At 35.2% G+C, this 14,924-nt stretch overlaps 1 protein-coding gene across 2 annotated transcripts in view; it reads left to right on the top strand.

Annotated features, from left to right (window-relative positions):
• Positions 1–14,924, top strand: part of LOC103992010 (probable polyribonucleotide nucleotidyltransferase 1, chloroplastic) — a 69,830-nt gene that overhangs the window by 14,619 nt on the left and 40,287 nt on the right. For both annotated transcript variants that reach the window (XM_065192229.1, XM_009411562.3), the window contains exons 6-7: positions 13,599–13,663; positions 13,801–13,957. In XM_065192229.1, coding sequence (XP_065048301.1) covers positions 13,599–13,663; positions 13,801–13,957 — 222 coding nt within the window. The remainder of the gene's footprint in view (positions 1–13,598; positions 13,664–13,800; positions 13,958–14,924) is intronic.

Below are 14,924 nucleotides of genomic sequence, written 5' to 3'. Positions count from 1 at the left end.
AATAAATAAATTAAAACAAAAATATTTAGTGATCCTTACATGCTCAAAGACACTCCAGTTTCGTTCACAACCCGAAACACTACATGTCAAACTAAGTACTTTGATAGCAAATTGCTGTAAGTTCGGGGTGGAATTTCCAAATAGACTCTACCATTCAGTTGCAAAATTTATGTTATTATTAGCAATAACATAGTAACATAATATATATGAAATTAATTATATCAAATTATTAATACCTGGAGACGTAGTTGTCCTGGATCGAACGACCATTGGAATTCCAAAAAGACTTTCGGTATTTTTATATAAAGATAATTCACGAATAATCTTATCATGAACCTCAAGGCTGGGAATTAATCTTGCAACACACTGATATAACCCATCCAAAACTTTTGCATCAAACCCAACAGATTTAATCTTATAAAAGAATTCAAGGTTCAAATAATATCCTACTGCATGTAAGGGATGATGAAGTTGACAATTCCATCTTTCGTCAATGATTGTAAAAATTTTCTCATATTTTTCTTCATTTTCATTAAAAGACCTTTTAATCGTCTCCTTTGTTCTATCCATAGCCTCATAAATATATCCCATTGCAGGCTTATTTTCATTATCCACCAACCGAAGGACTCGAACAAGAGGGCCCATTACCTTTAATGTATAAACTACATGATTCCAAAAGGATAACATTAAGATGATATCAGTAGCCCTCTTGCCTTTTGCTTCTTTTGCCTATTTGCTTGTCACCCATTTCTTAGAGGTAAATATGTTTCTCAGATTATGTTTTTGACGATGCACGCTCTGTAATGTCAAGAATGAAGTAGCAAATCGGGTTATACCATATCTCACTAATTCTTTGTTCCCTATAAATTCTCTCATCATATTCAAAGCTCCAATATGATTATAAAGAAATCCAACAACAAAAATTGCCCTTTCTAGGGTTTTCTTGATGTCCAAGATCTTTCTAATATCCTCGAACATTAAATCAATACAATGTGCTGCATATGGAGTCCAATATAAGTGTTATCTTTTTGTTTCAAGCAATTTACCTAGGACAAAAGATAACAAAAATGATAAGACTTAAGAGTTTAACACATTTAATTGAAGATAAAATAATTTAAAAATTCAAAAGATGAATATTACCGGCTAATACATAGTTGCTTTCATTGTCGGTTATGATTTGAACGACATTTTGTTCTCCAATTTCTTCCACGAAGTTGTCAAGTAAATCATATATCTTGTCTCCAAATTTTACAAAAGATGAAGCATCAATTGACTTCACAAACATAGTCCATAAAGAATAATTAACCATAAAATTAATTATACTCCTGCGCCTCCTGTTAGTCCAAACATTTGACATAATAGAGCAACCATGTGTTGCCCATGATTCTTTATGACCCTTTAGTAAGTCATTTGTATAATTAAACTCTTTTTGCAATAATGAAACTCGCATCTCATAATAACTTGGAGGTTTTAATCTCGCACCATATTTTCCAATAGCTTCAATCATATCCTTAAAACTGTCTAAACGAGTTGTACTAAGGGGAAGACCAGCCCGATAGAAGAAGCGAGCAATGTGCCGAATTATTCTTCCTCTTATTTCTTTATCAGAAGCATCACTTATATTTGTTTGTCTAAATTTTGAGCCTCTTGCTTGCCCTTGTTGCTTCTGGGATCCTTGGAACATATATAAATCCATCGGTCCTTTTTACCCTTCTTAGTACTCATAACTTCTTTTCCTTTTTTGTCGTATATTTTTTTCCCACTTGGGTTAATACTCATAGAATAATCTTCTTCTTCATCTCTGAGATGTTCAACATTGTCTTCTAGTAAATTCCCGTAAGATTCATTCTTTTGTGTCTTCTTTACATTCATATAATTCAGCAGCTTTTCTTTTACCTCAAGTGGATACTTTTTTCAAGCTATTGCATTCTTGAAATTTCATACTAGATATTGTTTTGCACAAAAAATACTACTTCTAGTAGTCTTATCGTAGAATATGCAAGTCACTACATTAGGATCTTTCGGATCCTTCATATAATTATACTGCCATGCAGGATCTTTTTTTGATGCCATTGGAGACTCTATTGAGTTGCTCTGTACACTTGCCATTTATCTTGAAACCTAACAATAATTTCAAATAAATCAAAATTAACAATATTAAAATCAAAATAATATATTATTAATCTAATTAATACAAATACATTACTATTACTAGTATACTGTCTGTTAACAGTATACTGTTAACAGTATATTTTCGAAAGAGGAGAAGGAAGAGGAGTGTAAGGGAAGACCGAGGGTGTAGTGACAACGGTAAAAGTGAGCAGCGACAGCGAGAGCGGCGACAGTGGCAACGGCGAGCGACAGCGGCAGCGAGCAGCAGCAGCGGTAGCATGAACACGAATAGGGTTAGGGTTAGGTAGCGGCAGCTGATATCGGTGCTTTAGTTGGTTTGATTGAACCAACTAAAGCATCGGAGACCGAACCATACCTAAAACGCTGGTTCGGTCGCCTGGTTTAACCCAGGCGCTCGCCTGAGCGCAGGCGCCGGGCGCTTCGGGCGAGCGCCCAAGCGGCGCCTCTTTGAAGCGCATCGCCTGGAAGTGAAGCGAGGCGCTCGGGCCTCGCCTTGTCTTGCCCGAGCGCCTATTGAAATCACTGGTAAGCTTAGATGCTATCATTCAAGGAATGCTATAATAAAAAAACTTATAATTGGAGTAGATTTGAATGGTCATATAGGGGAAACATATGACAAATATAAAGAGGTGTATGGGGGCTTTAGTTATGGGGAGAGAAATGAAGATAGTGGTATGACTTTAGATTTTGCAACTTCATATGATCTTATAATTGTAAATACTTATTTTAAGAAGAGAGATAAACATTTGATTACTATAAGAGTGGTCATAACCATGGTGTGCAATTTCGAATGGTACTGCCCGGTATGGGTGGTATGTACCGGTCCGACGGCATACCGGTATGCGGATCGCCCGCTACCGGATGGAACGTGCTACAGTGCTATACTGTAGCAGTGCTACAGTGCTACAGTAAGAGGAAGAAATATATAAAAACCGCTTGGTACGCCCTGGTGTATCGCTCGGCATATGGTGCCATACCGTACCGAGCCAACCTCGAAACGCCGGTATGGTACGATATTGCATACCTTGGTCATAACTATCGTCAAATAGATTTGTTTCTCACTAGAAATGTAGATAAAGTTATTTGTAAGAATTGTAAAGTTATACCTGGCGAAAGTTTGACGAATCAACATAAATTGATGGTATTAGATAATTACTATAGAAAATGAAAGAAGAAATAGTAGAAATTTTTTTACAAGGACTAGATGATGGAATTTTAAAGATGATAATGTAAACACTTTTAAGAATATGATGGATATTGAGGCGACTTGGAACTTAGATGAGGATAATTTTACTATTTTTTGGACTATGATAGTTAATAATATTACGAGCGTAACAAGGGAGATTTTTGGTGAAACTAAAGATAGAGGTGTAACCTTAAGAGAGAGTTGGTGGTGGTGCGAGGAAGTTCAAAAAGCAACTTTTACTTAAAAAAAATCATGTTTTAAAGATTGACAAAGTTATAAAAATATGAAAAAATTTAAAAGATATAAAGAATTTTGAAAAAGAAGGCTAAAAATGTGGTTAATTTGGTAAGATATAAAGCTAATGATAATTTTTATAATAAACTAAGTACTAAAGATGGTGAAAAAGATATATATCGAATTGCTAAGGCTAGGGAAAGAAAGTGTAAGGATTTAAGTAATATTAGATGCATTAAAGACGAAGATCAAAGAATACTTGTTAATGATAATGAGATTAAGGAGAGATGAAAAAAATATTTTTTAAATTATTTAATGAATATTTCACATAAGGTTTAAATTTAACGATACATAATAGTGATAAATTTTATAATCATAATTTTGTTCATAAAATTAAAGTTAATGAAGTAAAAGATATATTAAAGAAGATGAAAATAATTAAGAGTGTGGGCCTAATGGTATCCCTATTGAGGTTTGAAAAAGTTTAGGGGATAAGGGAATAGCTTAGTTAACTAGCTTATTTAATAAAATCATGGGATTCGAAAGGATGTCCGATGAATGGAGAAAGAGTTTTTTAGTGTCAATTTACAAAAACAAGGGTGACATACTAAATTATTCAAATTATATAGGAATTAAATTCATGAGCTATACTATGAAACTTTGGGAAAGAGTTATTGAAAGTTGGATAAGACTTAATACAAATATCTCTAAAAATTTTATGCTTAAGAGATTAGCCATATAAGCTATTTATTTATTAAGACAATTAATGGAAACATATAGGGAGAAAAGGAAAGATTTACATATGGCTTTTATTTACTTTTCATATTGATCCGTATTAAGGATTGAAATTTCGTACCATATCGAAATTTCGAGCTTTGCTCGGTACAATACGGTACTGTGTATCGAGCAATACACTTAATTTAGGTGTAAAATCCTCCGAAAACACCTGAAAATAAAAAAAAAGTTAGGATATGGTTTTTAAGTTAGAAATAAATATAGTAATAGTATAAGTTTAGCAAAATCAATGTAAATTACATAAGAATAGTAAGCAAAATCTTCTTCGGACTTTGAGGAATAGTCTTGTGCAATGTTCGTATTTTGGTCCGTTACGGATGTCCTTCTGTAAATATTAAAATATCTACAGAAAAGTCATTTGAATTGTTAGATTATTTTGTTACAATATAAACTTTAAAATTTAAATGAATTAAATAATCATATATGTAGATATACCTTATTGCTGCCTGATTCTACCACCAAAACGAACGACGAGCTTCTACGGGTGGTGGATCGGGGTCCTCGATCCTATACATCTGCAAATCAATATGATATGTTTGTTGGACCTAATCATGAAATTGATCCCACGACATAGTGTATTGATACACTATATGCCATTGGTGCATCAATGTGGTGATGATCGTAGGTTGATCGTTATGAATCACATTTGTTTGAGGCGGCTCCTGAGGCATATATTGGTGAATGTCAGAGCTTCTACTTTCGCTATTGATCTGCTGCTCTGTATCATATTGTTGCTCGGAGAAGTATGACCAACTATTACCGCACTATTGTTGGCCATATGATTCTCCATAATACGACGGCAGTGAATATGATAAGCTTCGTTTTGTGTGTTTACATCATGTAGGCTCTATCGCATCTGCTAAAATTTATCCACTGCTTTTCCCTTCCTCTTCCCCTTCCGCGCATAAACTTGATTAGTACCTTGTTGAGTTTCATGATCTGAATCTTAGGTGGCATGTGTAAAATATTACTCCTTGATCCATGCATCACCCTCAAGTTGTGTAGACGAGACCAACGATTGCCCGATGCCGTTGCCATCATCCATCGAGGCACTGCTGTACGTGTTGCTGTTATGTCTCTGGACCGAGTGAGTTGTTGAATGCGATTGTAAAGGTGTCTCGTCACCCGACTCGATTCTTTCCAACGATGCAACTGATGCTACTGCCTTCCCCTTTGCCTTTGCACGTTGGGCGGACGATTGTGACCGTTGGGTGTCTATAGTTCGTCGAGCAGTTTGACTCGATGTTGTTTGACTCCTACCATGTTGTGATCGAGGGGTATTTTCCACCTGCTTGGGTTGTGCTTTCTCTTCTTCTATTGCCTCGGTGAAAAAACGCGAAGGACGTTGAGGATATCCCACCTCATTAAGTAAAGGATCCTCTTGGTTCTCTGCCGCTTCAACCCACTCTAACATCGGCTCTGAATCTTCGTTGTAGAATTAGAGGTCGATGGGATCAATATCTGGTTCCTTTAGCTCCTTATCCAGCTCAGCACATTACAACCTTAGTCGCATATTATAATGGATATATACTAATTTCTCTAACCGTCTATACGAGAGTTTGTTGCGGACCTTCGTGTGAATCAATGCAAACATTGACCAATTAGGTTCGCAACCACTAGATGTTGTCGTCTGTGAAAGTACACGAATGACAACCTTCCTTAAATGTGGTGCATCCCCTCCAAATTGTAGCCACTATTGGACTGTAAAAAGATATAAATAAGATTTTATTAGCATAACAAATAATTAATATTAAATATAATTGATAATCAATATGTGTAACTTTTTCTCACCAAGATCCATAGTGTAACGACACGATACAACTACAACGTCGGAGAATGAACAAATTGTTTCTCGAAATAATCGACCCTCTATAATAGCATCAGCTGCATCAGTAGTGTTTGGCAAGAGCCGATATATCATCTTTCGTAGTGCCATTAGTAAATTATTTTGCGTTTCGAGAGCATACCGATATTGAATTGTTGGGTTTAGATAATACGCTGCAAAACATAATTTTATTAGTATGATTTTTTATTATATAAAAAATAATAAATTAAAATTTTCTGAATAAGATTTTATCTGCATTATGGATATCTTGATCCATATGAACTTCGGTCTGACGATCAATGATTCGTACGTATTGGTTGGCCTTAAAATCATATTTGAATGCTTTCCTGACCTCTCTTGCTAAAATCAACATATATTTAAGATATGACATCGGTGGACGCTTGTCCACATCGACCTTACGGAGAACAATATAAAGTGGTTTCACACCTTTTATGATTTTCAACGGTCTCCTAAAATATAGAGGAAAGAATGAACTTTTCTATCTTCTTTCCATCGCTCAATCTTGAATATCTAGAATCATACCACTATTGTGAGGTGATCATTGCCTTCAAGCCATGCCTTTTTTCCTGTAATGACTTTAATGCAATAAAATTGGTAGTAAACCGAGTGACTTCAGGTCGGAGTATCTCACTGTTTACATACTTTTGCATTAAAGCGTGGACCCAATGACGATTATATATAATCTTTGTAATTGATTATGCTTGAGCTACATAATTCTTGATTGTGTCCAGCTCACAAATATCCTTCAGTATTAAATCTATGCAATGAGCTGCACATGGAGTCCAAAACAATGTTTTTTTTTTTTTCCATCAATTGCAAACCTGCTTTCTTGAAATTCGCTCCATTGTCGGTTACTATTTTGTGGTCCGTTCTCCTCTACAATAGTGTCCATCAAGCTCTCAATGTAGTTTGTATCTTGGATCTTTTCAGAAGCATTAACTGACTTATGAAATACCACCCTTCTGTTGCAATAAACAAGAAAGTTGATATTCATTCTTGTTGGTCCTGTCCAACTGTCACACATCAGTGTCATCCTATATTCATTCTATTGCCTTTTGAAGGATTTGATCAAATCCTTCAGTTCTTCCACATCTTCATCTAAGTACACGTCGTGAATCTCCCTCGGTGTTGGAGGTTGGATCCTCGTGCCAGACTTTTTAATAGACGAGACCATGCTATGATAATATGGACCTTGAGCTATGTTAGCTGGAATCCTGAGGAAGTTGAACCATTTTGAAATTGCCTTTCCAATATCTTACTTTTTTTTTTTGTGTATGCATCATCAATCCGTGTCTGTTTTGCTGTTTGTGAGGGATAGGCTTGCGGATTAATATCAACAATATCTGGTGCGGACCTCCTGCCAAGACCTCTCATAAGACCACGGAGTTCACCATACCTCATGCTACTAGTTCGGCCTAACTGAGGTGGAGCAATTGGCTGCCTCATGTTGGCCGACCTCTGGATTCCATTACCACTCCCATGCTTTAATTGTGAGTCAGGTCGTCAATGCCTCATTGCTTCATCGACCATATATTGATGCTCCAATGATGCACGAATCTCAACTGTGAGATCCGAGTCGACCTCATCACTGCAACCCTCGTACTGATCATAAACTAGTTCCTATGTAACCCTATAGTATTCTTCCTCAATTCTTGCTTTCTTTTTTAATGTATCTTCCTTTGCTTATTGTAGTTTGTTTTGAAATAATTTATGGATCTCCGTCGGAACCTTATTGCATTTTTCAACATCAGGATACCCGTCGGCCAAATGCATCTTCACTCGAGTTATTCCTCCACCCTTGCTAATGTAGTCACAATAGATACATTGTCAGTGATGACGGTTCCCATCTATCTTTCAGGCATGAACCCATGCATCATCATGTGGCTGTTCCTTTGGTGCCATGTTCCTATCAAATCTAAATCAAATAAGCTATGAAGTATAAACATGTTGAATTTACCTAATATTGATAAAAAATCACTAATCACAGCATTAAATAATTTTATTAAAACATAACTAATCTTATTTTACCATCATAAATATGTGAAACACATAAAAGAAGCATTAAATACGTAATTTTGACCCAATATAGGTCAATTTACGATGAAATTATCATTAGATACACTAATCACATGATTAACATAATTAATTACCCACTAATTATTTGTTTTTTCAACACTATAAACATGTCAAATACCTTAATAGGTATTAAAGACATTGAATTGACCTAAAATCGATCAAATTTTGATTAAATTATCATTAAAATGAATAATCATAGTATTAAATAATTTTAATAAAAACTAATTAAACCTATTTTACCATCATAAATATGTGAAACATATACAAGAAACATTAAATATGTAATATTGATCTAATATACATCAAATTATAATGAAATCATCATTAAATACACTAATCATATGATTAACATATTTAGTTACCCAGTAATTACTTCTCTTTCAACACTATAAACATGTCAAACACCTTAATATGTATTAAAAATATTGAATTGATCTAAAATCGATCATCTTTCGATTAAATCATCATTAAAATCAGTAATTGTAGTATTAAATAAGTTTAATAAAACCTAATTAAACCTAATTTACCATCATAAATATCTTTTAATATTTAATATGTATAAAATATAAACATTTGACCAATTAAGTGTCTAATTTCGAATTAATCAATATTAAACACACTAATCATAATATTAAAGATCTTAATTACTCTCTAATTAAAGAAAGAGAATACATACCTCTTGATTAAAAAGTTCTTCCTCTTAATATTTTTAAATTAGCCTCGATTCAATTCACAAATCGTTGCTTTGTAGAGTTTAGGAGAGTGCAAATGTGGGAAAAAATGTGTTTGAGGGAGAATGTGAAAGTGAAATGGACTGAAATAGGGGAGAAGATGAGTTTAAAAACCCATGAGAAAGAGCTCCAACGGTCATTTTGATCGTTGGAGTACTATTATAGATCGGTAACGGTCGATTTTGATCGTTACTTAGCTGTGCCGAGCAGTAATGGTTGAAATCAACCGTTACCGAGTTGTGCCAGACGGTAACGGTCAAAATTTCGATTGTTACCGCTCGATATACCCTCGTATCGTCCGATACGGGGTGTTATTGAGCGTTCCACCCGGTAGCGGGCGGTCCACGTACCGGTACGTATTGCTTGTATCGGGTAGTATTATTCGAAATTAAAAACCCTAGTATTAAGTCCCTATCTTTTCACTTTGATGATGGATGAATATATTAGTCACTTACATGATAGACCTCTCAATTGTATGTTATTTGCTGATGGTATTGTCTTAGCTGATGAGAGCTTAAGTAAAATTAATTATAAGCTTAAGCTAAACTAAACGTTTTAGAGTAAGTAGGATTAAAACTAAATGTATAAAATGCAATCTTAGTGATTCTAGAAATAGTCAGGAGAATATAGTTAAGTTAGATGACAAGAAGTCCCTTTAAGTAAAAGCTTTAGGTATCTTAGATCATTATTCAACAAGATAAAGAGATCGATGAAGATATTATTTATAGAAGAAAAATATGATGGTTAAAATGGCAAGGGGTGTCGGGCGTCTTATATGTTCGTCAGCTATCTTTGAGATTAGAAGAAAAATTTTATAAGACAGTTGTGAGATCGACAATGCTTTATGGATCTGAGTGTTGGTTAGTTAAGAGACAACATATACAAAAAGTTCGTATTGCTGATATGAGAATATTGAGATGAATGTATGAAGTTACTAGGCAAAATAGGAAAAAAAATATTTTTATTTGTGAATAACTACGTATTGCTTCGACAGATGATAAGATGAGAAAAAATCATTTAAGATATAGGCGTGTGTTTAGGAGACATCCAGATGTGATAGTCAGAAGAGGTGAAATTATTAATATTAGTAGTACGCGAAGAGGTAAATGAAGACATAAAAAGATTTTAATGCAAACCATAAATAAAGATTTAAGTACTTTGAACTTTAACTAAACATATAGCTTTTTACAGATCTTAAGGGTGGCAAGAGATCTGTATAGCCGACTTCAAATAGTTAGGACTTATAGCTTTATTATTGTTGATGTTATCTTAGTGTTTTCAAAAGCGCTAGGCGCTCTCAAATATTAACATTTTTTTTAAAAATATTATGATTAATAAATATGATAACAAAAATAAAAATGACACATTTATATAAAGTACCATGTTACATTGTAGAAAATAACAACATATATCAAAGATTATATAGAGGTACTGTATACACAAATCCAAACCACCAACAAAACAAAATCAATCTCTCCACATAGAGATAGCTTAAAAATATGAGCAATATTTAAAATAGAGAAAGATGAAAAGAAAGCTTCAATAAAGAGAATAAAATAGGACATGGAAGAAATGCTATCTAAAGTGCAGCAAACATAGTGTCATCCATATTAGTAAAATTGATAATCCAACAAAGTCATCTCAAAAGTAACTTGGTCAAAATATAGGGTTGGGGGAGGATAGTGGCAATTGACGGCAAAACGAGATTGGTTGACGACATAATCTCAGATGTTGAAGAAATGAAGTTGCAGACTACGACATAAGGGGAGAGGCTCACAGTTCGGTGTCGCAGGGAGGAAGAGGCTCGTAGCTCGGTGACGTAGGTCAAAGGAAGCTTGTGATTCAGCAGTGTAAGGTGGAGGAGGCTCGCAGCCCGATGACATAGAGCAGAGGAAGCTTGTGGTTTGACAGTGGTGTAGGGTAAAGGAAACTCACGATTCGACGATGTAGGGGGGAGGAGTTTCATAGCATGGCAGCATAGAGTAGAGGAAGCTTATGGTCTGGTGGAGTAGTGTGAAGGAAGCTTGACGATCCGGCGGCATAGGGCAGAGGCGCTCGTGGTAGGGTTTCCGTTTCCTTACATTGGGTCGGGCCGGTACACACTTGAGTGGCGTTTGCTTCAAATGCCTTGCCCAACATAGTTCTGAGGTGCTGCGGCCTTGACTCGTCTCGCCTCGCTCGAGTGCCTAGGCGAGCACCTAAGTGCCTTTTGAAATTACTGTTTGATACAACTTATACCAAGGACCGAGGAAGTTAATCAGGAAATTATATTTGAAATTGACCTACAAATGCATCATGAAAGAGAGACACCATGGGACAGGACCACTTGGGAATGGGGAAATGTTGTAAATAATGAAGAAAATAACGAAGATCGTGAAGAAGGCAATGAAGAGTATCTGACTAATGAAGAAGAAAATAATGAAGAATATTTGGAAGGAGAGAATCCCGATCAATCCCATGATAAGTTACAATAGCTGGCGCAACAGATGATTGACGCCGAGATGATGGATGAAAGCCACATGTAACTACAAAAATTGCCACCTGTATAACACTGCTGACGCAAGGCGGCAGATATTAAATCGGTCGACGCTTGAAGATAAGATATCAATTCCACCGATGCAAACAAACAACCAACTCATCAATGCAAGGATGATAGCCGTCTAGGTCCAGAAAATATCTGTAACCGCCTTTAGTCTTCTGTAAACTTTATAAATATCCCCTGCCTTAAGTTGTAAAGGCATTGGCTTGCAGAAACCATACGCTGGTTATCAATAGCTCATTGGTGTTCTAAAGAGTCTTCATATGTGAAGTTCGCGTCTAACTCTTGAGTCTTTGTCAGTCTTTATTTTAGTCTGAAAACTTAGCAGTTTTGTTTGTAAAGTTCCTTACTGATACATGTTTTAATACCTGCATATTCTGTTTCAGTCTGTTGGCCCATTTTGCATGAATTATTGGGTGGATCAAGTGGTATAATTGGTTTAAAGCATATCCGAAAGATTACCTGTTACATATCCAAGCTTGCTTAGTTCTTCCATACTACAGCAAGAACTTTCCGAAATGAAAAGGCTAGAAACAGAATTTTCAAAAAAGAAAATGCTCAGAAACAGAACTTATAGAAGAAAAGGCAGAACTTTCATAAAAGAAAAGGCCTTTTCAGAAAAGAAAAGGCTTAGAAATATAACTTTCAGAAACAAAAAGACTTGGAAACATTGGAAATCTCTGGTTCCATTGCTTGATTGAACTACATATATCACATTGACTCTATTTTTCACAGTTTGTTTTGGATCCGAGGGTTTGGGGTTATAAAAGGGTCCTTTTTGGGAATCTGGGTTTAGGGTTTGCTGTGTATATCACAACCCTATTTATAAGGTGAAAGGCAATCAAATCAATCGCATTAATTGTGGGATTCACACAAATCAAGGGATGTAAAATCCCCTCTGTATGATAAGATTTAGGGGAAATATCCAATCTTCTCCTGATGGTAAGAATCATAATCAATCAAGGGATATGAGATCGTTTTACATAGTAACTTTGACACAGTTAATTTTTGGAGAAAGTGGAAGGACAAAGCTTCACTTAACAAAAAACTAAGTGAAAAAATTGAATATTAGCTTTACCTACCTTTGGAGTTTGATTTGCTTGATCTTGAATTTAAATTTGAGGAAAATGAATATTTGAGAGATCATATGGTTCTGCATGGTACCATTAATCTTATCGAATGATACATCCAATACGTGTAACCTTAGTGCACCTTGCTTCTGGTATCGAACTGGATCAGGTAAAATTGCCTAGTTCTCATACTGGTGAGCGAGTGCACTAATAAATTACAGTCTATGTATAGTGGTATAGTCGGTTTCAGCATCCTGGCTTAGTAGTGTTCTGCATGTCCAATGTTTTACACTTGTAAATATCTATATCAATCCACTGTCGCTTACAAGTGATCTGCATTGTTTCCTGATGCATTAGGCATGGAAAACAAGGAGTCCAAGATCATGTGATCTCTTGACAGCATGGAGATGGAACTGTGTTTCTTTACTTTCACATAGATGAAGCTAATTGGGAAAGATTGAATGTTTAATGCATCCTTTTGGAACAACAAATCTTCACTTACCACCCCTGTCTCTAGAGCAACCTCCAGAGAAAATTTATTTGGAAAATTGTTGCTATTCTTGTCCTTTTTTATTTCTTCAACTACTCCTATGTCTCTCACCAAGTACATTTTTCAAAAAGGTCCAAAACTTCTGGACGTTTGTTGACAATAGCAATGGTAATTTTTCTCAGCAGCCCTATATGGTATGAAGGATAATGCTATCTGCTTCAAGAGGCAGTGCGCTTATAGGAAGCATCCAACTAAGTGATGCTTCCTCATTCTTGTCATTATCTTCTGTCATTCAATCTATTACTTTCTTTTTGACAAATTCTTTTCAGATGTTATGATTTCTATATTTTCGCTATTAGATATTTCAATTTATATCATTTCCATTAATAGTGACTTTCTATTAATCCTGTGTCTTGCTTCTTGTGCTAATGAAGTAAATTCATGTTAAAGATTGAGATTGCAATGTCATCGCATGTTAAATATATATTTGATCTGTAGGTTTTTAGCTATGATGGCATTCATTCCCCTGATTGCTTAGCTGTCACAGCAGCAGGCATAGCTGTGTGAGTGTACTAATGCTCTTCTCTGTATCTTTTATTTTCTAGTTTCGGGGATGCTAAACATGCTATTTACTGCTTCAACATGGTATAATTGATTAAAATTGTGGCAATAATTTGGCTAATATTTCACTTAAATGCAGAGCTCTTTCAGAAGTACCCTACACAAAAATAATTGCTGGTGTCAGAATTGGTTTGGTGGGAGAAAAGTTTGTCGTCAATCCAACTACCAAAGAGATGGAAGAGTCAGAATTGGACTTGATAATTGCAGGGACTGATAGTGCCATATTGATGATAGAGGTTCACTCTTAATACCATTTGATTTATGAAAGTATATCACTCTCATTTTGCTATTAAAAAAAATATATAATAGTTGATATGCATATTAGTGAGAATATATATTGGTAGCAGCAATTTGAGTTTGTATGTCTCATAGATGACTGTTATATGTGAACCGTTTGGATTATTGTATGTTTACAATATGGATTTCACTTAAAATTTATGAAAGTACAACCATTAACTAGCTATATTCATGGTTCCAAGGCGCTAGTTATAGGCCCATAACAGTGTGTTATGTGGAAGTTGATCATCCGATAAATCTTACTAATTGAAGCATGAAAAATATATGTTTGATCAGAAGATTTTGGTTGAAGGATTTATATTTTTCTATACGATCACCTGAAATAGATCTAGCTTAGATTGCAAGGCACTTTTTTACAATCCTAGACCTTCATGGACTTGGTCTAGTTTTGTTTGATCTGACATATCCTTGCAAATCTAGAATAGATTTATGTCGATACTGTCCAGATCAACATGAATTTAGCCCTTAAAGTTGTTGGGGTGAATCAATCAAACTGCATATCATTTGGAGATTGGAGTAATTTGTTGCCAACGTTTTACTTCATACACCCCACTGGGTTGACCCCAGTGGTGCCATCAATATGAAATAAACCTAGTAACCTACTTGTAGTAGCCTCGCTCTTATGGTACTTATGTTTTCCGTTGCACCCGTTAAGACATTAATTTATTGCTGTGTAAGCCAAGCTTTTCCTTCTGTGGTTCTAAACTGTCTTTTTGGTGGTGATACATTTTGATTTATACAAATAGCTCTAGCAACTTGATTGTTGGGCTTGAGGGTGATCTTGGCGGTTGGCACCATGGTTATATTTTTCAGATTGATGTGGTTGGAATTCTTTATTATTTTTCTTTCCATTTTTTTAATTGCAGAACGAGGGAGAAATTATTGAAATAATCAGAAGTGATGTAT

Source organism: Musa acuminata, chromosome BXJ1-7 (assembly GCF_036884655.1).
Source record: "Musa acuminata AAA Group cultivar baxijiao chromosome BXJ1-7, Cavendish_Baxijiao_AAA, whole genome shotgun sequence".
Taxonomy (NCBI): Eukaryota; Viridiplantae; Streptophyta; class Magnoliopsida; order Zingiberales; family Musaceae; genus Musa; species Musa acuminata.
This window is presented reverse-complemented; position numbering and strand designations above follow the sequence as displayed.